The sequence below is a fragment of the Tachyglossus aculeatus genome, chromosome 16 (assembly GCF_015852505.1).
Source record: "Tachyglossus aculeatus isolate mTacAcu1 chromosome 16, mTacAcu1.pri, whole genome shotgun sequence".
NCBI classification, from domain to species: domain Eukaryota; kingdom Metazoa; phylum Chordata; class Mammalia; order Monotremata; family Tachyglossidae; genus Tachyglossus; species Tachyglossus aculeatus.
The window spans coordinates 46,417,040-46,444,672 of record NC_052081.1 but is presented as its reverse complement, the minus strand read 5'-3'; the positions used below and the strand labels follow the sequence as shown (position 1 = coordinate 46,444,672).

The window sequence follows — 27,633 nt, the reverse complement described above, 5'->3', positions numbered from 1 at the left end:
ACTGCGTGCGGAGCGCTGTGCTAAACGCTTGGGAAGTACAAGCCCGCAACATATAGAGACGGTCCCTACCCCACAACGGGCTCACAGTCTAGAAGGGGGAGACGGACAACAAAACAAAACATGGAGACAGATTCTCCGTCAAGCACTGTTCCAAGCACCGAGGTGAATACGAGTAAATCAGGAGCGCAGTTGTATGAGGGAATTAGGATCCAATTGAGGGACCCAAGAAGGTCCTTCCCTTTGCTTCCCGCTATCCCCGCTACTGGGAAGCCTACAGAATCTGACAGGCGGTAAGTCCCACAATCAGCACAGAGCTGCGCAGATCCGAAGAACGACAACAGAGCTAGAAGGAAGAGGGAGGAGAGAGGCTCCTCTCTGCAGAGGGGGTGAATCAGGGAAAGCTTCCTGACGGAGGTGGCCGAGGGCTGCAATCTGAATGAGGCAGAAAGAGGTGAGGCGAGGCGGGCTGGGGCAGGGACTTTGGCTGACTCATGCGTTCGTTCGGGACGGCGAGACCCAGGCCCAGGCCTGTAGGCGGAAGACAGCTCAGAGAGAGGATGGAGCTGTTTGTTTTCCCAGCCAGTGTTTGGAACCTGTTAGCACGTTGGAATGCCCCCCTCGCTCTGTTTTCTTCTTTCCCAGAGTAAGACCAGGAAGCGGGATAACAGCCCCAGTGGGAGCCCTGATCGCCCCCAGACTGTGGGAGGGATTTTCCCTCCTACAGTCTCAGTTTCACTGAAAAAAAAACCACCTGTCCAGTGGTCCAGGGTGTTTCCTTCAGGGGGGAGTGTGAACTCTAACCTCTGAAAGGCAACACTGAGAGAGGAAACAGCAGTGTGGCTTAGTGGAAAGAGCCTGGGCTTGAGCATCAGAGGTTGTGTGTTCTAATCCCGGCCCTGCCGCTTGTCAGCTGGGTGACCTTGGGCAAGTCACTTAAATTATCTGTGCCTCCGTCAAATGGGGATGAAGATTGTGAGCCCTACCTGGGACAACCTGATTACCTCTTGTCTTCCCCAGTGCTTAGAATAGTGCTTGGTGCATAGTAAGCTCTTAACAAATACCAAAATTATTATCATTATTACCATCAAGCGCAGTATCAGACTGGCTGAGTACAGGCTGTGGGAACTTTCTGCTCTGTGGGCAAGGGGCTTTGACACATCTGGACCTCCACATTATATCGGTGGAGAGAAGGGAGGGGGTGGGTGGGAAAGGAAAAAGAGAAAGAAAGGGAGAGATAGGGAGGGAGAGTGGAAGGAAGGGAGAGATAGAGGGAGGGAGAGAGAGAGAGAGAGGAAAAGAGAGAGGGGAGGAGGGAGGGAGAGAGAGAGATCCCCCTCCACGCTGGTTGGGGAAAGAGACTTGTTTAGGGAGCAGCGGATGAGAAGAAATTGGGAAGCGACCCTCAGCTCCCAGCTGATGATAGTCCAATCAATCTGTGGTACTGATTGATCATCTGGTGAGGATGAAGCTTCTGAGAGAACAGAAGCAGAGCCCATGGACCAGTCAAGGACAAAATGCAAGGTAACCGGGAGGGAACAGAGGAGAAAAACAGAAGGACAGTTAGCCCGCAGCTGGCAAGGGGAGGGAGAATGTTATTTGCCACATTTCCATCCTCTCTGGGGAAGGAAGAGTTCTGGCTTCTCAAAATCTTGGCCTTCTTTCAGTCCGGGTCAGAGAAATGATCTCGGAGACCAGTTGCCCCCTGAAAGCTTAGAGTCCACCAGTTGATCTCCTGCCATCTCGCTCCCCCTCCCACCTCCCTTCTTGTTCTGTCGAGGGCTGGGGGCTCCCAAGGGAAGGCCGGGGAGTGGGTCAGTCAGTTACTCATATTTACTGAACGCCGACTGTGTGTACACAGCGGGGCCTAATGGATACAGCGCGGGCCTGGGAGTAAGAAAACCTGCGTTCTGATCCCAGCTCTTTCGCTTGTCTGTTGTGTGACCTTGGACAAATCACTTCACTTCTCCGGGCCTCAGTTCCCTCATCTGTAAAATGGGGATTAAGACCATGAGTCCCATGTGAAGCACGAGAGCATGCCCCACGAGAAGCAGCGTGGCACAGTGGAAAGAACCCGGGCTTTGGAGTCAGAGGTCAGGGGTTCAAATCCCGGCTCCACCAGTTGTCAGCTGTGTGACTTTGGGCAAGTCACTTAACTTCTTTGTGCCTCAGTTACCTCATCTGTAAAATGGGGATTAAGACTGTGAGCCCCCCTTGGGACAACCTGATCACCTTGTAACCTCCCCAGCGCTTAGAACAGTGCTTTGCACATAGTAAGCGCTTTATAAATGCTATTATTATTATTATTATGTGGGAAAGGGACTGTGTCCAACCGTCTCTATATGTTGCCAACTTGGACTTCCCAAGCGCTTAGTACAGTGCTCTGCACACAGTAAGCGCTCAATAAATACGATTGAGTGATTACCTTGTATCTACCCAGCGTTTAGAACAGTGTTTGACACATAGTAAGGGCTTAACAGATACCACAATTATTACAATTATGATTATTACTGAGAGCTTGGGAGAGGACAATAGAACAATATAACAGACACATTCCCTGCCCACATTCCCTGCCCACATTCTCTGCCCACAACGAGCTAACAGTCTAGAGGGTCAGTAGGACCCCCCAAGGCTACCTTATCGCAGAAAACCTTGATCTGGCAGACGGCTCGGTGTACCAGCTGGCCAACCCCGGGCCCGCAGTCGTAGGTGTCGATCTGGAGGTTGAGCGGGACTCCTTTCACCCCTTTCTGGGACGAGAAGTCTGTGCTCAGGCAGTTGACACCAATGAACACCTGGGAGAGGGGGGCGGGAGATGATAATAATGAATAATTATGGCATTTGTGAATGATAATAATAATAATAATAATAATAATAATAATGATGATGGTATTTGTCAAGTGCTTACTATGCGCAAAGCACTGTTCTAAGCGCTGGGGGGATACAAGGCGATCAGGTTGTCCCACGGGGGGCTCACAGTCTTAATCCCCATTTTACAGATGAGGGAACTGAGGCACAGAGAAGTGAAGTGACTTGCCCGAAGTCACCCAGCTGACAATTGGCAGAGCCGGGATTTGGACCCATGACCTCTGACTCCAAAGCCCGGGCTCTTTCCACTGAGCTATGCTGTTTCTCTATGGTATTATGGTATTTATTACGTGCTAGGCACTATAGTAAGCACTGGGGTGGATACAAGCAAATGAGGTTGGACGCGGTCCCTGTCCCTTGTGGGGCTCACAATCAGCACTGTTCTAAGCACTGGGGTAAATCCCAGATCATTGGATCAGACACAAACCCTGTCCCACATAGGACTCAGTCTAAATAGGAGGGAGAACAGATATTTCACCCTTATTTTACAGTTGAGGAAATGGAGACCCAGAGAAGTTAAGTGACTTGCCCAAGGCCACACAAGAGACAAAACCAGGATTAGAACCCAAGTCCTCTGACTCCTAGTCCCAGGCTCTGGGAGAAGCAGCATGGCCAAGTGGAAAGAGCACGGGCCCAGGAGTGAGAGGACCTGGGTTGTAATCTCAGCTCCACCACTTACCTGCTGTGTGACCTTGGTCAAGTAACTGCACTTCTCTGTGCCTCCGGCCCCTCATCTGCCAATTAGGGATTCAATACCTGTCCTTCCTCCGTTTTAGACTGTGAGCTCCACGTGGAACCTGATTATCTTGTATCTACCCCAGTACTTCGTATAGCGCTCGGCACATAGTAAGCACTTAACAAAACCCACAACGACGAGGCTGATTTCTGCTATAATAACAATAACGGCATTTATTTATTATTCTCTGAATTTAAATCCTTTTTTATGTCTTCAGTAAATACTTAAAATATGAAACACTGGCTAATCACAGCTCACTGTGGGCAGGGAATGGGACTGTTTAGTGTTATAGTGTTATCTCCCAAGTGCTTACTGCGGTGTTCGGCACACAGTAAGTGCTCAATAAATACAATTGAATAAATGAATGAATCTCAGCCAGCATTCATTCATTCCATAAATACGATTGATGATGATTCCTACAGGGAAATCACGTTCTCATACATTGTGTGGCCCTCCATAAGGGACAAAAGCCCTGGCAATAATGGGAAAGCCTGGGAAAGTCCCATCCCCCCTGCCTTACCTCTTTCCCCTCCCCACAGCACCTGTATATATGTATATATGTCTGTACGTATTTATTACTCTATTTATTTATTTATTTTATTTGTACACATTGATTCTATTTATTTTACTTTGTTAATATGTTTTGTTTTGTCGTCTGTCTCCCCCTTCTAGACCGTGAGCCCGCTGTTGGGTAGGGACCGTCTCTAGATGTTGCCAACTTGGACTTCCCAAGTGTGCTCTGCACACAGTAAGCGCTCAATAAATATGATTGAATGAATGAATGAATGAATTCTTAAGCGCTTACTATGTGCAAAGCACTGTTCAAAGCGCTGGTTTTTTTTCTAAGCGCTGGAGGCCACGCTACAGAGTTGGGGGCATAGTTGGGCTGGGCGAGGAGCTGCTTGGTCTGTTTCCTTCCACCTCAGGGAGGAGAGGAAAGGGGAGGACAGGGCAGGGCCCGGAGATGAAGGGCAGGGGTTGCTTGGAGAAGCTAGTCACGGTGAAAGAACACCAAATCCCCTTGTCCCGCCCCCTGTCCTCTTTCTCCGTCCCCTCCCCACCTCCGCTGGGCAGGGGACCTCCAGGGCTTGTGGCACGCTCAGGCCTGGCTCTTTCCCACGCCCAGTGGGCCAGGCTTCCCGGACCCGTGGCCCACGAGTCCGGCAGGCTCTGGCACGTACAGGAAACTGTCTCCGGGCAGATGAGCGGCTCTGGACCCCTCCTCCATGGCTCCATCACTTGTCTGCTGTGTGACCTAGGGGGAGTCACTTCACTTCTCTGTGCCTGTTTCCTCAACTGTAAAATGGGGCTTCAAATCCTGTTCTCCCTCCTATTCATTCATACATTCAATCATATTTATTGAGCGCTTACTATGTGCAAAGCACTGTTCTAAGCGCAGGGGGGATACAAGGTGATCAGGTTGTCTCACGTGGGGCTCACAGTCTTCATCCCCATTTTACAGATGAGGTCACTGAGGCTCAGAGAAGTGAAGTGACTTGCCCAAGGTCATACAGCAGACATGTGGCAGAGCCAGGATTCGAACCCATGACCTCTGACTCCAAAGCCCGTGCCCTTCCCACTGAGCCACGCCGCTTCTCTGACACTTAGCCTAGGAGCCCTATGTAGGACAGGGACTCTGTCCCACCTGATTATATTGTATCTACCCCAGTGCTTAGGACAGTGCTTGACATCTAATAAGCACTTAATAAATAAAAAACAAAACAAACAAAAAGCCTTTAACCAGGTATTTGTTAAGTCCTTACTATGTGCCAGACACTGTACTAACTTCTGGTGTAGATACAAGTTACTCAGGTCGGACACAGTCCTTATAATAATGATAATAATAATAATAACGACATTTATTAAGCGCTTACTATGTGCAAACCACTGTTCTAAGCACTGGGGAGGTTACAAGGTGATCAGGCTGTCCCATGTGGGGCTCACAATCTTAATCCCCATTTTACAGATGAGGTAACTGAGGCACAGAGAAGTTAAGTGACTTGCCCAAAGTCACACAGCTGACAATTGGCAGAGCCGGAGTTTGAACCCATGACTTCTGACTCCAAAGCCCGGGCTCTTTTCCACTGAGCCATGCTGCTTTTCCCACAATAATAATAATAATAATTATTATTATGGTATTTCTTAAGCACTTACTATGTGCCAAGCACTTTTCTAAGCACCGGGGCAGATACAAGGTAATCAGGTCGGACACAGTCCCTGTCCCACCTGGGGCTCGCAGTCTCAATCCCCATTTTTCAAATGAGGTAACTGAGGCCCAGAGAAGTTAAGTGACTTCTTAAGTCAAGGTCACACAGCAGACAAGTGGCGGAGCTGGGATTAGAACCCACAACCTCCGATTCCCAAACCTGTCCTCTTGCCACTAGGCCATGCTGCTTCTCTCATAGCCCTTCGTGTATATTGATTTATTTTCATTTATTTGATTAATATATCTGATGAGGCATTGGATTTACTTATTTGGATAATATATTTATTGGTATTGTCTATTATTGACTGAGCAGTTTCATCCTATTACCGCCCAGAGGTGTTCCCAGCTGCCCCCAGGAGGTTTCCTGAATGCCCCATATTTCCTTTCAGTCAAAAAGAGGAGCTCACCCCGCCTCGTTCCTGGAGAAAAAACTTCATTTAAGCAGAAGGAAGAAGTTTCTGACTGTTGAGAAGTCTCCTTAAGGAAGACTCCTTGAGAGTCCTTCCTTAAGACTCCTTGAGAAGACTCCTTAAGGAGACTGTGGAGTTGTGAAGGTTGTTAAGAAAACATCAGGTAGCCATCTGCTATGGAGGGTTTAGGCATTCACCACCTGGAGGCAGGGGGCTGGACCGGTTGACCTCTAGAGGCCCTTTGGCCCTCCAAAGTCCCAGCTCTGGAGTTTGATGCTATCAAGACTCACCAGTCATCCCACTGAAAATCACACCCAGAGCCCTGGGTCTGGAGGGCCGTTTCCTTAAATTGATCGATTCTTGACCACTCCTATGCCCAGAGCGCTATGGGAGGGTATGATATCAGGCAGAAACTCCTCACCCTGGGCTTCCAGGCTGTCCATCCATCCCCTCGCCCCCTCCTACCTCACCTCCCTTCTCTCCTTCTCCAGCCCAGCCCGCACCCTCCGCTCCTCCGCCGCTAATCTCCTCCCCGTACCTCGTTCTCGCCTGTCCTGCCGTCGACCCCCGGCCCACGTCATCCCCCTGGCCTGGAATGGCCTCCCTCTGCCCATCCGCCAAACTAGCTCTCTTCCTCCCTTCAAGGCCCTGCTGAGAGCTCACCTCCTCCAGGAGACCTTCCCAGACTGAGCCCCTTCCTTCCTCTCCCCCTCGTCCCCCTCTTCATCCGCCCATCTTACCTCCTTCCCTTCCCCACAGCACCTGTATATATGTATATATGTTTGTACATATTTATTACTCTATTTATTTATTTTACTTGTACATATCTATTCTATTTATTTGATTTTGTTAGTATGTTTGGTTTTTTTTTTCTCTGTCTCCCCCTTTTAGACTGTGAGCCCAACTGTTGGGTAGGGACTGTCTCTATATGTTGCCAACTTGTACTTCCCAAGTGCTTAGTACAGTGCTCTGCACATAGTAAGCGCTCAATAAATACGATTGATGATGATGATGATGATAGAGCTGCTGCGTTCCCAGGGCCCCAATCCCTCCACCCCTCCCCATCCTCTCTGGGACCCTCTGAGGGTGGCCCTCAGGGGCTGCTCACCTGAATCTGGGGGAGGGAGGACCGCCTCGCCCGCCCCGGGTCAGACATGCCGATCATACCTGCTAGTGCCACTGACTGACTGCCTGCTTGCCCGCCGGGCCTTAGAGGGGCCTGTTAACATCTCTGGGTCATAAAAGGTTTCAGCAGTCTGTGAGAAAATCCCAGCCGAAACCCAGGCTAAAAAGCCCCACAGGGCCAGGCCGGGGTGGCTAGGCCTGCCCCAGCCCGGGAAACAAAGCCCAGGGAGGGTGGGAAGCCCAGGGCTTTACGCCGGCATTTATTTGTTTGAATAAAAGTCTGCTCAGACGCCCCAAGACTTTGCCACTCCTTTAAGCTCCGCTTGGAGAAATGGTTTCGGCCCATTCCAGTGGGCCGTGGAATCCGAAAAATCCCCCTCACCGATGTGACATGGTCCCTTAAGGAAGCGCTAGGTCCCCTAAGCAAGTGCTTAGTACAGTCAAGCACTTAGTACAGTGCTCTGCACACAGTAAGTGCTCAATAAATACGATTGATTGATTAAGGACCATCATCATCATCATCATCATCATCATCATCAATCGTATTTATTGAGCGCTTACTGTGTGCAGAGCACTGTACTAAGCGCTTGGGAAGTACAAATTGGCAACATATAGAGACAGTCCCTACCCAACAGTGGGCTCACAGTCTAAAAGGGGGAGACAGAGAACAAAACCAAACATACTAACAAAATCAAATAAATAGAATAGATATGGACAAGTAAAATAAATAAATAAATAAATAAATAGAGTAATAAATCTGTACAAACATATCTACATATATACAGGTGCTGTGGGGAAGGGAAGGAGGTAAGATGGGGGGATGGAGAGGGGGATGAGGGGGAGAGGGAGGAAGGGGCTCAGTCTGGGAAGGCCTCCTGGAGGAGGTGAGCTCTCAGTAGGGCCTTGAAGGGAGGAAGAGAGCTAGCTTGGCGGGTGGGCTCAATAAATACGATTGATTGATTAAGGACCAGGGACTTGTGGGGGGCCTCCAGGCTGAAGAAGCCGGCTTGGACACCCTTCTCACCGCCCCCCCAACCCTCTGGCCTCCCCATAAAATGCTGCAGACATGGAAAGCCGTGCGTTTGATCAGAAACCCTGCCTGCTGTTCAGCACAGTTGCGTCCTCCTCCCCGGCCCGCTTGAAATACCATCTCCTCCAGGACGCCTTCCTGATTTCAATGGGAAAAAGGGGTGTGCGTCTTTGCCTAACCCAAGCAAGATTTCCCCCCTGAGAAACCTTCAGAAAAGAGAGCGGTCTCCGTTCCCTCTCAGCTTTAAACAGTCAGCTCCTAGTGGGCAGGGTTTTGGGGTTCCCCTCTGTCCCATACAATAATAACTGGGGTACTTGTTGAGTGCTTAAAATTTTCCCATCAGCTTCAGGGAGGTACATGGGACTCGTAGTTTAAGAAGGTAGGGAGAACAGGTTGTGAATCTCCATTTAACAGATGAAGAAACTGAGACCCACAAAAGCAAAATGACTTGCCCAAGGCCATAGCAGGCAAGTGGCGGCACTGAGATTAGAACTAGGCATTTTTGTGTGTGTGTGTTTTTTTAATGGTATTTGTTAAGCGCTTACTATGTGCCAGGCACTGTACTAAGCGCTGGGGTAGATACAAGTTACTCAGGTTAGACATAGTCCATGTCCCACGTGAGGATCACAGTCTTCATCCCCATTTTACAGATGAGGGAAGTGAGGCCAGAGAAGAGAAGTGACTTGCTCAACGTCAGGCAGCAGATAAGTGGCAGAGGCCAGAATTGTTTTTATTTTGTTAAGTGCTTAATATGTGCCAGGCACTGTACTAAGCGCTGGGAGAGATAAAAGCCGATTAGGTTAGACGCAGTCCGTGTCTCACATGGGGCTCACAATCTTAATCCCCATGTTACAGGTGAGTTAACTGAGGACCAGAGAAGTGAAATGACTTACCCAAGGTCAGATGGCAGATAAGTGGAGGAGCTGGGATTGGAATTTAGGTCCTTCTGACTTTCGGGCCCATGCTGTACCCACTAGGCTGCGTTATTTCTTGCCCTGGGAGTCTCCTTCATTCATTCGATCGTATTTATTGAGCGCTTACTGTGTGCAGAGCACTGGACTGGGCTGTTTCCACCGGGCCCCGTCCCTCTCTTCCCCTCCATCTCCATCCCTGGGGGGTCCCTCTTCTCCTCGCCCCTGAGGAACTAACCTTGGCTTCCTCGTGGACGTTCCACACGAAGGACAACGCGTTGTAGGCCACTTCCTCGATGTTCTGGACCGTATTGAAGTTCTCTTTGCAGTCCGCTGAAGCCAACAGGAGCCAGGGTTATTAGAAATAATAATAATAATAATTGTGCTATCTGTTAAGCGCTTACTCTGTCCTATGCCCTCTGTTAAGTGCTGAGAGAGATGCAAGCTAATCCACGTCCCATGTAACGCTCACAGTCTTCATCCCCATTTTACAGATGAGGCAACTGAGGCCCACAGAAGTGAAGGGACTTGCCCAAGGTCACATAGCAGACAAGTGGTAGAGCTGGGATTCGAACCCATGACCTTCTGCTGGATCCAGTCATCATGGGTTACCGCCGCGGGAGCTCGGGACCAATCACAAAGTCTCCCCCCACCGCCCCACGGTCCTGCCTATCGGGCCAAAGATCTCTCCGATATCCCGGGGTTCAAGATGGGGAAACTGAGGCACAGCTCAGGCCTGCTCATTAGGTGAGTCATGAGCCATGGTGGGAAATAATAATAATAATAATAATAATAATAATAATAATAATAATAATAATAATGGCATTTATCAAGTGCTTACTATGTGCAAAGCACTGTTCTAAGCGCTGGGGAGGTTCAAGGTGATCAGATTGTCCCACCTGGGGCTCACATTCTTAATCCCCATTTTACAGATGGGGTAACTGAGGCCCAGAGAAGTTAAGTGACCTGCCCGAAGTCACCCAGCTGACAAGTGGCAGAGCCGGGATTTGAACCCATGACTGACTCCAAAGCCCGGGCTCTTTCCACTGAGGCACGCTGTCTCAGGGACTCGCCCAAGGCTCCAGGGAGCACACCCTTTGAGGCATTTTAAGCAATAGACAAAGTTGCCAGACCGATCTGCCCTTCTAATACCCCATCGCATCTGGGGAAGACTTCCTCAAACCCTTGTATCAGGCAAGCAAATCAGGGGAGATTGGTAAAATAAGCTGTCAGGGCTCTGTTTACCATATCTCATTTAGTACTTCCCAAGCGCTTAGTACAGTGCTCTGCACACAGTAAGCACTCAATAAATACGATTGAATGAATGAATGAATGAATGAATTTAGCCCAAAACCATCCACTAGTGACCGAGACCCGTTATAATCAACAGATAATAATAATAATTGTCGTATTTCATAAGCACTTATTATATGCCAGGCACTGTACTAAGCACTGGAGTAGATGCAAGGATGGGATACAGTCCCTGTCCCACACAGAGCTCACGGTCTTAATTCCCATTTTACAGATGAGGGAACGGAGACACAGAGAAGTGCAGTGACTTGTCCAGGGTCACACGGCAGACAAGCGGCAGAGCCAGGATTAGAACCCAGGTTCCCAGGCCCATCCGTGCTGGTTGGGATGGGATGGGTGGCCCTACTGAGAGCTCACCTCCTCCAGGAGGCCTTCCCAGACTGAGCCCCTTCCTTCCTCTCCCCCTCGTCCCCCTCTCCATCCCCCCATCTTACCTCCTTCCCTTCCCCACTGCACCTGTATATATGTATATATGTTTGTACATATTTATTACTCTATTTATTTATTTTACTTGTACATATCTATTCTATTTATTTTATTTTGTTAGTATGTTTGGTTTTGTTCTCTGTCTCCCCCTTCTAGACTGTGAGCCCACTGTTGGGTAGGGACTGTATATGTTGCCAACTTGGACTTCCCAAGCACTTAGTACAGTGCTCTGCACACAGTAAGCGCTCAATAAAGACGATTGATGATGATGATGATGTTGGGTAGGGACTGTCTCTATATGTTGCCAACTTGGACTTCCCAAGCGCTTAGTACAGTGCTCTGCACACAGTAAGCGCTCAATAAAGACGATTGATGAGGAGAAGGAGGAGGAGGGGAGATGGAGCAGGGATGGGGAGAAGCTGAGAGGGGTAGATGCTCTTCCCAAGAAAGGGGGAGAGGGGTAGAAGCAAGAGGAGGAGCGGGGTTAGAGGCTACTCACCCACGTCGATGACCCTCTGCTTGGCGGTGGGCTGGCGGGAGTGCCAGTGTTTCCAGAACCGTAGCTGCTCCACTGGAATCTTTTCGTTGTCGAAGACGATCATGACCACACTCTGGAAGGACCCCCACAGTGGCCCCGTTGTGGTTAATGGGTTCCACCACCTAGGCTTCCCGCCCACCCCCAGCCATTCATTTCCACCCCCAGGGGTGAGAGGGATGAAACCTAGTGGGTCCCGATTCTCAGCTTCGAGCATCCTCTGCCCCCCTCCCAGCTTCCAGCATTCACCCGGCGAGAGTCCGGCTTCAGCTGGCTTCCCTCACCATCAGCCCAGGCCTGGGCACGCACTCTGCAGAGTCCCCATTTAATTGCTTTTTTTAAAAATGGAATTTAATAGTAATAATTTTGGTATTTGTTAAGCCCTTACTATGTGCAACGCACTGTTCTAAGCGCTGGGGAGGATACAAGGTGATCAGATTGTCCCACACAGGGCTCACAGTCTTCATCCCCATTTTACAGTTGAGGTAATGGAGGCCCAGAGAAGTGAAGTGACTTGCCCAAAGTCACACAGCCCGCCAAGCTAGCTCTCTTCTGCCCTTCAAGGCCCTGCTGAGAGCTCACCTCCTCCAGGAGGCCTTCCCAGACTGAGCCCCTTCCTTCCTCTCCCCCTCGTCCCCCTCTCCATCCCCCTCATCTTACCTCCTTCCCTTCCCCACAGCACCTGTATATATGTATATATGTTTGTACATATTTATTACTCTATTTATTTATTTCTTTATTTTACCTGTACATATCTATTCTATTTATTTGATTTTGTTAGTATGTTTGGGTTTGTTCTCTGTCTCCCCCTTTTAGACTGTGAGCCCACTATTGGGTAGGGACTGTCTCTGTATGTTGCCAATTTGTACTTCCCAAGCGCTTAGTACAGTGCTCTGCACACAGTAAAGCGCTCAATAAATACGATTGATGATGATGATGAAGAGGTGGAGCAGGGATTTGAACCCGTGACCTCTGACTCCAAAGCCCGGGCTCTTTCCACTGGGCCATGCTGCTTCTCTATTTGTTAAGTGCTTACTATGTGCTAGGCACTGTTCTAAGCGCTGGGGTAGAGACAAGATAATCAGGTTGGACCCAGTCCCATGTCCCGCGTGGGGCTCCCAGTCTTCATCACCACTTTTCAGATGGGGGAACTGGGGCCCAGAGAAGTGAAGTGACTTGCCCCAGATCACACAGCAGATAAGTGGCGGGGCCAGGATTAGAACCCATGACCTTCTGACACCTAGGCCTGTTCTAATAATAATAATCATGGTATTTAAGTTCTCACTATGTGTGAGGCATTGTACTAAGTGCTGGGGTGAATTCATTCAATCATATTTATTGAGTGCTTACTGTGTGCAGAGCACTGTACTAAGCGCTTGCGAAGTCCAAGTTGGCAACATATAGAGACCGTCCCTACCCAACAATGGGCTCACAGTCTAGGACGGGGAGACAGACAACAACAAAAAACATGTGGACAGGTGTCAAGTCGTCAGAACAAATAGAATTGAGGCTAAATGCACATCATTAACAAAATAAATAGAATAGTAAATATGGACAAGTAAAATAAATAGAGTAATAAGTGGAAAGTGGTAAGAGCATGGGCTTTGGAGTCAGAGGTTATGGGTTCAAATTCCGGCTCCGCCACTTGTCAGCCGTGTGACTTTTGGCAAGCCACTTCACTTCCCTGGGCCTCAGTTCCCTCATCTGTAAAATGGGGATGAAGACTGTGAGCCCCTCATGGGGCAACCTGATTACCTTGTATCTACCCCAGCACTTAGAAAAGTGCTTTGCACATAGTAAGTGCTTAACAAATACCAACATCATTATTATTAATAAATCTGTAAAATGGGGATGAAGACTGTGAGCCCCTCGTGGGACAACCTGATTACCTTGTATCTACCCCAGTGCTTAGAACAGTGCCTTGCACATAGTAAGCACTTAACAAATACCAACATTATTATTATTATTATTAATAAATCTGTAAAATGGGGATGAAGACTGTGAGCCCCTCGTGGGACAACCTGATTACCTTGTATCTACCCCAGCGCTTAGAACAGTGCTTTGCACATAGTAAGTGCTTAACAAATGCCAACATCATTATCATTATTATTAATAAATCTGTAAAATGGGGATGAAGACTGTGAGCCCCTCGTGGGACAACCTGATTACCTTGTATCTACCCCAGCGCTTAGAACAGTGCTTTGCACATAGTAAGCGCTTAACAAATACCAACATTATTATTATTATTAATAAATCTGTACGAACATATATACAGGTGCTGTGGGAAGGGGAAGGAGGTAGGGCGGTGGGGGAGATGGGGAGACCTTCCTAGACTGATGGGAAGGAGGCCTTCCCAGACTGAGCCTCTTCCTTCCTCTCTCCCTCGTCCCCCTCTCCATCCCCCCATCTAACCTCCTTCCCTTCCCCACAGCACCTGTATATATGTATATATGTTTGTACATATTTATTACTCTATTCATTTATTTATTTATTTTACTTGTACCTATCTATTCTATTTATTTTATTTTCTTAATATGTTTGGTTTTGTTCTCTGTCTCCCCCTTTTAGACTGTGAGCCCACTGTTGGGTAGGGACTGTCTCTATATGTTGCCAACTTGGACTTCCCAAGCGCTTAGTACAGTGCTCTGCACACAGTAAGCGCTCAATAAATACGATTGATTGATTGATTGAGGAGGAGAGGAAAAAGGGGGCTCAGGCTGGGAAGGCCCACTCTGGGACTCCAGGGGCCCCATGCCCGTTACGGGGGCCCCGACTGTGAGCCCACTGTTGGGTTGGGGCTGTCTCTATATGTTGCCAACTTGTACTTCCCAAGCACTTAGTTCAGTGCTCTGCACACAGTAAGTGCTCAATAAATACGATTGATTTATTTATTGATTGATTGATTGAGGAGGAGAGGAAAAAGGGGGCTCAGTCTGGGAAGGCCCACTCTGGGTTGCCAGGGGCCCCATGCCCGTTATGGGGGCCCCGGGATTGCCACCGTCCCCGGATCTCTGGCAGACGCCACCCCCAGCCCCCCACCTCCCTCGGGGGAGCCGTTACCTTCACTTTGTTTGATGATAAATGGAGGCCCCGTCCGGCCCCCGGTGTCCGCAGGGTGACCGGGTAGAACTGGCCTTTGTTGAGGTAGGCCATGGGCGAGTCCCCCGACTTGATGTGGATGGCTTTCGGGGAGCCCAGGGTGTATTCAAAGGCACTGTGGGAAGGAGAGGGAGGTGGTGAGGGGGAGAGTTAGGGGTCCTTGGGTGGAGGCGTCCCCCACAGATGCTCCCCAGACCATGTACCATTGATGTACCATGATGCTCCCTTCAAGGCCCTGCTCACCCTTCAAGGCCCTGCTGAGAGCTCACCTCCTCCAGGAGGCCTTCCCAGACTGAGCCCCTTCCTTCCTCTCCCCCTCGTCCCCCTCTCCATCCCCCCATCTTACCTCCTTCCCTTCCCCACAGCACCTGTATATATGTATATATGTTTGTACATATTTATTACTCTATTTATTTATTTACTTGTACATATCTATACTATTTATTTTATTTTGTTAGTATGTTTGGTTTTGTTCTCTGTCTCCCCCTTTTAGACTGTGAGTCCACTGTTGGGTAGGGACTGTCTCTATATGTTGCCAATTTGTACTTCCCAAGCACTTAGTCCAGTGCTCTGCACATAGTAAGCGCTCAATAAATACGATTGATGATGATGATGATGTTTGCCTCCCCCCGTCTAGACTGTTGGGCAGGGAGTGCGTCTGTTTATTGTTATATTGGACTCTCCCAAACGCTTCGTTCAGTGCTCTGTTCACTTATGCTGCTGACTTGTACTTCCCAAGTGCTTAGTACAGTGCTCTGCACACAGTAAGTGCTCAATAAATACTATTGATTGATTGATTGATTGCTCTGAACACAGTAAGCACTCAATTACAACTGAGAAGCAGCGTGGCTCAGCGGAAAGAGCCCGGGCTATGGAGTCAGAGGTCACAGGTTTGAATCCCGGCTCTGCCAATTGTGAGCTGTGTGACTTTGGGCAAGTCACTTCACTTCTCTGGGGCTCAGTTCCCTCATCTGGAAAATGGGGATGAAGACTGTGAGCCCCCCGTGGGACAACCTGATCACCTTGTAACCTCCCCAGCGCTTAGGACAGTGCTTTGCACATAGTAAGTGCTTGGTAAATGCCATCATCAAATACAATTGAATGAATGAACCCTGGCTCTTAGCCCTCTAACCTCAGCTCTAGCCTCCAGCCCCGGGCTACCAGTTTCCAGCCCCAAGTTCGAGCCAGGAAGGATCACAGGGCCTGCCACAACCCCCCCCCGCCCCCAACCCCTAGAGACCACGTAACTGGCCACGTAAGACCACCAAAACACCCCTTTCTGTGACATTTGCTTTAATAATAATAATGGTATTTATTAAGCACTTACTACGTGCAAAGCACCGTTCTAAGCGCTGGGGAGGTTACAAGGTGATCAGGTTGTCCCACAGGGGGCTCACAGTCTTCATCCCCATCATCATCATCATCATCAATCGTATTTATTGAGCGCTTACTATGTGCAGAGCACTGTACTAAGCGCTTGGGAAGTACAAACTGGCAACATATAGAGACAGTCCCTACCCAACAGTGGGCTCACAGTCTACAGACGAGGTAACTGAGGTACAGGGAAGTGAAGTGACTTGCCCAAAGTCACCCAGCTGACAATTGGCAGAGCCGGGATTCGAACCCATGACCCCTGACTCCAACGCCCGGGCTCTTTCCACTGAGCCACACTGCTTCTCTTTGCTTTCACACTCTCACTCTGGTAGAGTGGCCCATTTCAGTTACCCTCCCTCTTCCATTACGCTGTCGGCTCCCGGAGGGCGGGAGCTGTGTCCTCAATTACTTCCTGCTCCCCAGCATGCAGCACAGTGCTCCGCACGATAGTGCTCAGTCCTCAGTAGGCCCTCAATAAGTGCAACTGATGGACTGATCGTCTCCGTTACCTCTTTGTGCTGGGGTAATCCTCCGGGCAAGGGGTCTCACTGGAGGCTTTCAGGATGTCTGGAAAGAGGAGCGTCTGAAAGGGAGCATAAGGAGAGAGTGGAGGGATTGCAATCTTAGGATAGTTAGGGGACATAACCCCTGCCCTAATAATTAATAATAATTTTGGTACTTGTTAAGCACTGTACTAATCATTGTGGCAGTTGTTAAGTGCTCACTAATAATAATAATAATGGTGGTATTTGTTAAGCGCTTACTATATGCCAAGCACTGTTCTAAGCACTGGGGGGATACAAGGTGATCAAGGTTGTTCCACGTGGCGCTCACAGTCTTAATCCCCATTTTCCAGATGAGGGAACTGAGGCCCAGAGAAGTTAAGTAACTTGCCTAAGGTCATACAGCTGACAAGTGGCAGAGCCAGGATTCGAACCCAGGACCTCGGACTCCCAAGCCTGGGCTCTTTACACTGAGCTACGCTGCTTCTTCACTATGTGGCAAGCGCTGTTCTAAGCACTGGGGTAGATATAAATTTGTCGGGGAGGACACTGTCCCTGTCCCACGTGGGGCTCAAAGTCTTAATCCCCATTTTGCAGATGAAGTAACTGAGGCCCGGAGAAATTTAGTGACTTGCCCAAGGTCACACAGCAGACACATGGTGGAGCCGGGATTAGAGCCCACGCCCTCTGATTCCTGGGCCCGTGCTCTTTCCTCTAGACCACGCTAAGCACTGAGATAGATACGGTTCCGGTCCCACACGGGGCTCACAGTCTACGGGGGTGGAAGGATGGATGGTTTATCCTCATTTTACAGATGAGGAAACTGAGGCACAGAGAGGTGGTGGAACCGGGATGAGAACTCAGGTCCTCTGATTCCCAGGCCATGGCTGGAACCCACTGCTTCTCTGATGATGGAGAAGCAGCGTGGCTCAGTGGAAAGAGCCCGGGCTTTGGAGTCAGGGGTCATGGGTTCGATTCCCAGCTCTGCCAATTGTCAGCTGTGTGACTTTGGGCAAGTCGCTTCACTTCTCTGGGCCTCAGTTCCCTCATCTGGAAAATGGGGATTAAGATTGTGAGCCCCTGGTGAGACAACCTAATCTCCTTGTAACCTCCCCAGTGCTTAGAATAGTGCTTTGCATGTAGTACGCGCTTAATAAATGCCATTATTATTATTATTATTATTATCTATCCCACTCCATCCTAGTCACGGCTGATGGGAACGGTGAGGAGGGCTGGAACAGGGTCATGGAGTATCTGGGAGAGATGGGATCGCTGAGGAACACAATCCCCCCTCCTTCAACACTGGCTCCTCTAGACTGTAAGCTCACTGTGGGCAGGGAATGTGTCTGCTTACTGTTGCTTTATATTCCCCCAAGCACTTAGTACCGTGCTCTGCACACAGTAAGTGCCCAATAAGCAAGTCACCTCAGTTCTCTGTGCCTCAGTTCCCTCATCTGTAAAATGGGGATGAACATGGAGAGCCCCATGTGGGACAGGGACTGCGTCCAACCGATGATCTTTTATCTACCCCAGTTCTTAGGACAGCGGCCCATAGCAAATGCTTAACAAATATCGTTATTATTAGTAGTAGGAGTAGTAGTAATATGGCTTAGTGGAAAGAGCACGGGCTTGGGAGTCAGAGGTTGTGAGTTCTAATCCTGGCTCTGCCACTTGTCAGCCATGTGACTTTGGGCAAGTCACTTCACTTCTCTGTGCCTCAGTGACCTCATCTGTAAAATGGGGATTAAGACCGTGAGCCCCACCCGGGACAACCTGATAACCTTGTATCTCCCCCAGTGCTTCGAACGGTGCTTGGCCCAAAGTAAGCGCTTAACAAATACCATCATTATTATTAGTAGTAGGAGTAGTAGCAATATGGCTTAGTGGAAAGAGCATGGGCTCGGGAGTCAGAGGTGGTGGGTTCTAATCCTGGCTCTGCCACTTGTCAGCTGTGTGACTTTGGGTAAGTCACTTCACTTCTCTGTGCCTCAGTGACCTCATCTGTAAAATGGGGATTAAGACTGCGAGCCCCACCTGGGACAACCTGATAACCTTGTATCTCCCCCAGTGCTTAGAACGGTGCTTGGCCCAAAGTAAGCGCTTAACAAATACCGTCATCATTAGTAGTAGTAGTAGTAGTAGTAGTAGTAGTAGTAGTAATAATAATAAATGCGATCGACTGGTGTGGAGGTAAATCTGCCCACAATCCCGACCGTCAGAGCAGGGCACCGCTTGGCTCCCCCCGGCCTCCCCCCCACCCCTCAGTCCGGGACCCCAGGCCTGGGCCGACTTGGGGGGCTCACCTCCTGGGGGTCCTCCTTGAAGGTGGTGTCGGGCTGCCAGCGTGGCTGGGCCTGGGCCATGTGTACGGCCTCGAACAGCGAGTTGAGGGAGCCCCCTTCGTACATGTCTCCGGCGGTGGGGAGCAGGTAGCTCTCCGAGGCCGCCGCCGGGCTGGCCTCCAGCTTGCTGGGCCCCGGGGGCAGGAGGGCCGGCTTGCTCGCGGCCTCCAGGCTCATCAGGCCGCCGCTCTTCTTGCTCCCGTCCGTCGCGTCCGGGTAGTCGTGGGCCCCGGAGACGGTCTCGCTCAGGAACTTCATGAGGTGGGTCGGACTCTCCAGGGGCCCGGCCTCCGGCTCGTAATCCATCCCGGGGAAATGCCTGGGGGAGACGGACGAGGTGGCCTTGGCTCTCTCCCTCACGCCTGGGCTTCCCGGTGGGGAAACCGAGGCATCGAGCGGAGGAATTTATTATTTCTATTAATGTCTGTCTCCCCTTCTAGACTCTAAGCTCATTGTGCATCTGTTGATTGTCCTATTGTAATAATAATAATAATAATAATGGCATTTATTAAGTGCTTACTATGTGCAAAGCACTGTTCTAAGCGCTGGGGAGGCTACAAGATTATCAAGTTGTCCCTCATGGGGCTCACAGTCTCAGTCCCCGTTTTACAGATGCGGTAACTGAGGCACAGAGAAGTGAAGTGACTTGCCCAAAGTCACACAGCTGACAATTGGTGGAGCCGGGATTGGAACCCATGACCTCTGACTCCAAAGCCTGGGCTCTTTCCTACTGAGCCACGCTGTACCCTCCCAAGCACTTAATACAGTGCTTTGCACACAGTAAGTGCTCAATAAATATGATTAAATGAATGTATGAATGAAAGGAAAGACCTACAGGCCCGGAAGGTACACACCTACTATTGGTGAAGAACTATCAGCTCCTTGAGGGCAGGGATTATATCTTGTCCACAAACTCTACTGTAGTCTCCCAAGTTTTCAGTACAACGTTCTGCACACAGTAGACTGGAAGCTCCTTGAGGAGAACGATCATTTCTACCGAATCTATTGCCCTCTCCCAAGGGCTTGGTACAGTGCTCTCTATTGGAGCAGAGGCCATGGGTTCAAATTCCGGCTCCACCAATTGTAAGTGCTTAATAAATTCCATCATTATTAAGCACTTACTATGTGCAAAGCACTGTTCTAAGCGCTGGGGCAGTTACAAGGGGATCAGGTTGTCCCACGGGGGGCTCACAGTCTTAATCCCCATTTTACAGATGAGGTAACTGAGGCCCAGAGAAGTGAAGTGACTTGCCCAAAGTCACACAGCTGACAATTGGCGGAGCCGGGACTTGAACCCATGACCTCTGACTCCGAAGCCCGGGCTTTTTCCACTGAGCCACGATAATTCTATTTATTTTTATTAATGCCTGTTTACTTCTTTTGATGTGTATATGTCTATAATTCTATTTATTTCTATTGATGCCTCTCTACTTGTTTTGATGTCTGTCTCCCCCCTTCTAGAATTTAAGCCCAGTGTGGGCAAGGATTGTGTCCCTTTATTGTCAAATTGTACTTTCCAAGCACTTAGTATGGTGCTCTGCACACAGTAAGCGCTCAATAAATATGATTGAATGAATGAATTATTTTTTTAATTGTATCTGTGAAGAGCTTACTCTGTGCTGAGCACTGTTCTTTCATTCAATCATATTTATTGAGCGCTTACTGTGTGCAGAGCACTGTACTAAGCACTAGGGGTAGATACGAGATAATCAGGTTGAATGCACTCCCTGTTTCACGTGGGGTTCACCATCTAAGTAGGAGGGAGAACAGGTATCAAAGCTCCATTTTGCAGTTGAGGAAACTGAGGCCCAGAAGAGTTGTGATTTCCCAAAAGATCCCACAGCAGGCATGGCGTAATGGGTAGAGCACAGGTCACGGGTTCTAATCCCGGCTTTGCCATTTATCTGCTGTGTGTCCTTGGGCAAGTCACCTCACTTCTCTGTGCCTCAGTGACCTCATCTGTAAAACAGGGAGAGTGTGAGCCCCCCGCCGGACAGGGACAGCGTCCAACCCTGTTTACAGCACTTAATACAGTGCCTGGCACATCAATCAATCAATCAATCGTATTTATTGAGCGCATACTGTGTGCAGAGCACTGTACTAAGCGCTTGGGAAGTACAAGTTGGCAACATATAGAGACAGTCCCTACCCAACAGTGGGCTCACAGTCTAAAAGGTGGAATAATAATGATGGCATTTATTAATCGCTTACTACGTGCAAATCACTGTTCTAAGCGCTGAGGAGGTTACAAGGTGATCAGGTTGTCCCACAGGGGGCTCACAGTCCCCATCTTACAGATGAGGTAACTGAGGCACAGAGAAGTTAAGTGACTTGCCCAAAGTCACACAGCCGACAACTGGCGGAGCCGGGATTTGAACCCATGACCTCTTGACTCCAAAGCCCGTGCTCTTGCCACTGAGCCACGCTGCTTCATAGTAAGCGCTTTACAAATGCCATTATTATTATTACTACGTGGCAGTGTTGGGATTAGAACCCAAATCCCGCCTGATTGATTGGGTTCCTGAGGGGCAAAGGGAGGTGGCAACTGGAATCCCCAGATCTCTCAGCCACCTGAAAGCCTCCCTGCAAGATGGCCACCTCTCCCGGCCACGTTGCCACGAGGCAGGGCCGGAGCTGGGGTCGGGAAGAATCAATCAATCAATCAATCGTATTTATTGAGCACTTACTGTGTGCAGAGCACTGTACTAAGCGCTTGGGAAGTACAAGTTGGCAACATATAGAGACCAGAAGGGAAACAGAGTCAGAACCAGTGGGGCAGGGCAGGGGGATCAGGTAACCACCTCTGCCCCTGACCCGCCATTCCCCAAGGCTCCGGCCCAGGGATCTGTGGGGTCCGGAGAGGGAACAGGCAGATCGGGAATGGCGCAACCAGGGGGAAAACTGGGAGGAGGGAAAGCCAAAACAAATGGCTCAGAAAGAGATGGGCAGAGGCGATGGTCAAGGAACAGAGAGTCCAGGAAGGGCTTGTGGATCCCATTACTTTCTGGGGAGGGAGGAGGGATGGCGGTAAGCGCAGAAGGGAAGGAGATGCAAGGGCCTCTGAACCCATTAAAGTCTGGAAAGTTCTGGAAAGTTCTGATTCTCTGGGGAACACTGGGCGAGAGGTCTTTGGGGTGATGGATGCAGGGAAGGGGGGGTTTTCTCATTCATTCATTCATTCAATTGTATTTATCAAGCGCTTACTGTGTGCAAATCACTTACTAAGCACTTAGGAGAGTATGGTACAACAGCAAACGGACACATTCCCTGCCCACAACGAGCTCACGGTCTCGAGGGGGAGAGAGACATCAGTAGAAATACACGAATAAATACATGACTGTATTTTAGACTGTGAGCCCACTGTTGGGTAGGGACTGTCTCTATATGTTGCCAATTTATACTTCCCAAGCGCTTAGTACAGTGCTCTGCACATAGTAAGCGCTCAATATATACAATTGATGATGATGATGACAGATATAATAATAATAATAATGGTGGCATTTGTTAAGCGCTTGCTATGTGCACTGTTCTAAGTGCTGGGGAGGGATACAAGGTGATCAGCCCACAGTGGGGCTTAATCCCCATTTTACAGGTGAGGGAACTGAGGCTCAGAGAAGTGAAGTGACTTGCCCAAAGTCCCACAGCTGACAATTGGCGGAGCCGGGATTTGAACCCGTGACCTCTGACTCCAAAGCCCGGGCTCTTTCCACTGAGCCGTGCTGCTTCCCTGATATATATACACAGATATATACATAAGCGCTGTGGGGCTGAGAAGGGGGATGAATGAAGAGAGCAAGTCAGGGCGATCTCGAAGGGAGTGGGAGACGAAAAGAGGAGGGTTTAGTCCGGGAAGGCTTCTTGGAGGAGATGTGCCTTCAATAAGGCTTTGAAGCAGGGGAGAGCAATTATGTGTCTGATATGAGGAGGGAGGGCGTTCCAAACCAGAGGTTGGATGCGGGCGAGAGGGCGGCGGCGAGATGGATGAGATCGAGGTACAGTGAGAGACCCAAATTTGGGATGGAGATCCTCTGCCAGGGAGGGTGGGAGGGAGGTGGGAGCCAAGGAACCAGGAGGGGGAGGGTAGAAGGGGCAATAGGGGATGGGAAGTGATTTCTGGCCTCTCACCTCTTTCCGAGATCATTCCTTCCTCCATTGCCTGAGGACAGGATCCTCTTCTCTTTCGGGACCTGCAGGAGTACAGCGCCCACAGTTTTTTGTTTTATTACCATATTCGTTACTACTAAATACTGGGGTAGCACAAGCTAATCAGGTTGGAAACCGTCCACGTCCCACATGGGGATCACATTATTTCACATTTTACGGATGAGGGAACTGAGGCACAGAGACGTAAAATGACATCGCTAACTGCCCAGTTCCCCCGGGGACGGATGGCACACTTGCCTAATTGTGGGTAACAACAACATCAATGATAAAAAAGGTCTCCGTAAAGCACTTACTATATGCCAAGCACCATGCTGGAATAGACTATGATATAATCAGACCATTCACAGTCGCTTGTCTCATAGCGTTCAGAGTCTAAGTCGGAGAGAGAACAGGTATTGAATTCCCATCTTATAGATGAGGTCCAGAGAAGGGAAGTGACTTGCCCTGGGTCACACAACGGGTACATCATGTACCGGGAAGACGCCTCCCTGATATTTCCTCCTGGCATGTGTGTCCGATTCCCTCTCAGATCTCTGTTCTTACTCCTCCCACCCTCTATAAATATTTTATCCCTTCACCTTGCGTATTAGAGCGGAAGCTACTCTGTGGGCAGGAAGCATGTGTTTGGTTTCTACTGAACCCTCCTAAGCTTTGACATTGATCAAATACCGTTATTATTGTCATTATTATTCAGTCATCTTTATTGAGTACTGACTATGTGCAGGATCCTGTACTAAGCGTTTGGGAGAGTGCAAACAACAATATAACGGACACATTCCCTGCCTGCAATGAGGTTACAGTCTAGAGGGGGAGACGGGCGTTAATATAAATAGATAAATTATGGATATGGACAATGTGGGGCTGGGGATCGGGGTGGTGAATAAAGGGAGCAAGTCAGGGTGATGCAGAAGGGAGTGAGAGAAGAGGAAAAGAGGGTTTAGTCAGGGAAGGCCTCTTGGAGGAGATGAGCCTTCAATAAGGCTTTAAAGGGAGGGAGAGTCTGTCGGATAGGAAAATTGAGGGTGTTCCAGGTCAGAGGCGGGAGGCGGGAGAGAGGTCGCGGCGAAATAGGTAGAGCAATTAGAGGAGGTAATAGGTTGCCTTTAGAGGAGTGAAGTGTGCGAGCTGGGTTGGAGTAAGAATTTGCGACGAGAGGTAGAAGGGAGCAAGTTGATTGAGTGCTTTAAAGCCAATGGTAAGAAGTTTCTGTTTGACACGGAGGTGAATGGACTGGAAGTCTTGAAGAGTGGGGAAACATGGTCTAAGCGTTTTTGTAGCAAAATGATCTGGGCAGCAGAGTGAAATGTGGACTGGAGAGGGGAGAAACAGGTGGCAGGGAGATCAGCAAGGAGGTTGATACAGTAATTCATTCATTCAGTCGTATTTATTGAGCGATTACTGTGTGCAGAGCACCGGACTAAGCGCCTGGGAAGTCCAAGCTGGCAACACCTAGAGACGGTCCCTACCCAACAACGGGCTCCCAGTCTAGAAGGGGGAGACGGACAACAGAACAAAACAGGTGTACAGGTGTCAAGTCATCAGAATAAATAGAAGTAAAGCTAGATGCACATTATTAACAAAATAAATAGGATAGTAAATATGGGCAAGTAAAATAAATAGAATAGTAAATATGTCCAAGTAAAATAGAGTAATAAATCTGTACAAACATATATACAGGTGCTGTGGGGAGGGGAAGGAGGTAGGGTGGGGGGGATGGGGAGGGGGAGAGGTAAGAGGGGGCTCAGTCTGGGAGTAATCAACAGTAATATTATTATTATTTTTTGTGTTACTGTGTGACAAGCACCGTTCTAAGCACTGGGGTAGATACAAGTTATTCAGGTCAGATACAGTTTCTGTCCCACATGGGGCTCACAGTCTAAGAGGGAAAGCAGGCATTGAATGATCCTTTTACAGTTGAGGAAACTGAAACACAGAGACTTTCTAGACTGTGAGCCCACTGTTGGGTAGGGACCATCTCTATATGTTGCCAACTTGTACTTCCCAAGCGCTTAGTACAGTGCTCTGCACACAGTAAGCGCTCAATAAATACGATTGAATGAATGAATGAAACACAGAGACGTTAACCGAAGGTCACACAGCAGGGAAGGGATGAAGCCGGAATTAGAACTCGCGTCCTCTGACTTTCAGCCCATGCTCTTTCCACTAGGCCAAGCAGCATCGCTTAACCAGTTACTGTTGTTTTCGTTTCTACTACGACTACTATCACTACTACTATGTAGTAGTGAAGCAGCGTAGTAGTAGTAGTAGTAGAGAAGCAGCGTGGCTCAGTGGAAAGAGCCTGGGCTTTGGAGTCAGAGGTCATGGGTTCAAATCCCTGCTCTGTCAATTGTCAGCTGGGTGACTTTGGACAAGTCACTTCACTTCTCTGGGCCTCAGTTACCTCATCTGTAAAATGGGGATTAGGACTGTGAGCCCCAGGAGGGACAACCTGATCACCTTGTAACTTCCCAGCGCTTAGAACAGGGCTTTGCACATAGTAAGCGCTTAACAAATGCCATTATTATTAGTAGTAGTAGTAGTAGTGGGGATTAAGACTGTGAGCCCCACATGGGACAACCTAATCACCTTGTATCCTCCCCAGCGCTTAGAACAGTGCTTTGCACATAGTGAGCGCTTAACAAATGCCACCATTAATTACTACTACTACAACTTGTCTACCCCAGTGCTTAGCACATAGTAAATGCTCAATAAATACGATACCTGACTTCCAGACTGAGTCCCCAAGAGCCCATTAGACTTTAAGACGCTTTATGAGCAGGGAAATGTCTACCAACTCTACTGAATCGTACTCTCCCAAGCGCTTAGTACAGTAACTCCGCACCCAGCCGGCGCTCAATAAATAGCATCGATCGACGGATTGAGGCCATACCATGTAGTAATCGTAGAGGAGGCTCAGTGCAGCGACGCTGTCGTCGTCCCCGTTGACCCTCATCATGGCCTTTGTGGCGGCGGTCAAGGGATTTTCCAAGTAGTTTTTCCACGCCTCATCCTCGCTGGTGTAGGAACACTTCTGGAAGCTCACGGGGTCGTTCTTTAGCAGCCGGAAGGACCTAAAACTGGGAAGGAGAGGAGAATGAGGCTCTGGGAGGGAGCCCCCTCTCCATCCCCCCCATCTTACCTCCTTCTCTTCCCCACAGCACCTGTATATATGTATATATGTTTGTACATATTTATTACTCTATTTATTTATTTATTTTACTTGTACATATCTATTTTATTTATTTTATTTTGTTAGTATGTTTGGCTTTGTTCTCTGTTTCCCCCTTTTAGACTGTGAGCCCACTGTTGGGTAGGGACTGTCTCTATATGTTGCCAACTTGTACTTCCCAAGCGCTTAGTACAGTGCTCTGCACATAGTAAGCGCTCAATAAATACGATTGACGATGATGACCAGGAGCGAGATAGCCGGGAGATTCTGGGATTAAAATAACCTGTCACGCCCTTACCAACTCTACCAAGCTCTCTCCGCTCTCATCCCCCAAAGCAAAAAGAAAATAGAAGGAGATTTTTCCAAGAGGAGGATGACTGCTTCCATATCCCTGATCACAAGGCACTTACGCTCAGTCAATCAATGGTATTTATTGAGCTCTTACTGTGTGCAGAACACTGTACGAAACACTTGGGAGAGGACAATACAGTAGAGTTGCTAGACGTGATCCCTGCCCTCAAAAAGAGTTATTCACCCTACCCCCAGGCCCACAGAGCTTATCTAAATATTGCTAAACTCTCCTATTTCCCCTCTCTCTAATTTATTTTAATTTCTGCCTCCCCTTCTAGATTGTGAGCTACTTGCGGGCAGAGAACGTGTGCATCATCTGTCAATCAATCAGCAGCGTGGCTCAGTGGAAAGAGCCCGGGCTTTGGAGTCAGAGGTCGTGGGTTCAAATCCCGGCTCTGCCAATTGTCAGCTGTGTGACTTTGGGCAAGTCACTTCACTTCTCTGTGCCTCACTTACCTCACCTGGAAAATGGGGATTAAGACTGTGAGCCCCCTGTGGGACAACCTGATCACCTTGTAACCTCCCCACCGCTTAGAACAGTGCTTTGAACATAGTAAGCGCTTAATAAATGCTATCATTACTATTATTATTATTATTTACTGAGTGTTTGCTGTGCACAGAGCGCTGCACTAAGCGCTTGGAAGAGTTCAAAATAAGAGTTGGTTGATATGTTCCCTTCCCACAGCGAGCTTACAGTCTACTATAAGAAGCAACGTGGCTCAATGGAAAGAGCACAGGCTTTGGAGTCAGAGGTCATGGGTTCAAATCTCGGCTCTGTCAATTGCCAGCTGTGTGACTTTGGGCAAGTCACTTAACTTCTCTGTGCCTCAGTTACCTCATCTGTAAAATGGGGATTAAGACTGTGAGCCCCAGGGCTTAGAACAGTGCTTTGCACATTGTAAGTGCTTAATAAATGCCATTATTATTATTATTACTATATTGTTCTCTTCCGGGTGCCTAGTATAGTGCACAGCAAGCGCCCAATAAATACCATCAATTGACTGATTCAAGTCACATCTACTTTTTTCTTCTTCTTTCTTCTTTCTTAATGGTATTTGTTAAGAGCTTACTACGTG

At 48.9% G+C, this 27,633-nt stretch overlaps 1 protein-coding gene across 1 annotated transcript in view; it reads right to left on the bottom strand.

The window, feature by feature from the left end:
- Positions 1-26,008, bottom strand: part of GRHL3 (grainyhead like transcription factor 3) — a 46,396-nt gene extending 20,388 nt beyond the window's left edge. The window contains exons 1-8 of the mRNA XM_038758354.1: positions 25,928-26,008; positions 22,999-23,060; positions 18,835-19,192; positions 16,538-16,611; positions 14,616-14,769; positions 11,520-11,631; positions 9,522-9,616; positions 2,634-2,792 (exon numbers count right to left, since the gene is read on the bottom strand). Coding sequence (XP_038614282.1) covers positions 2,634-2,792; positions 9,522-9,616; positions 11,520-11,631; positions 14,616-14,769; positions 16,538-16,611; positions 18,835-19,192; positions 22,999-23,060; positions 25,928-25,993 — 1,080 coding nt within the window. The 5' untranslated portion in view covers positions 25,994-26,008. The remainder of the gene's footprint in view (positions 1-2,633; positions 2,793-9,521; positions 9,617-11,519; positions 11,632-14,615; positions 14,770-16,537; positions 16,612-18,834; positions 19,193-22,998; positions 23,061-25,927) is intronic.
- Positions 26,009-27,633: the final 1,625 nt, after the last annotated feature.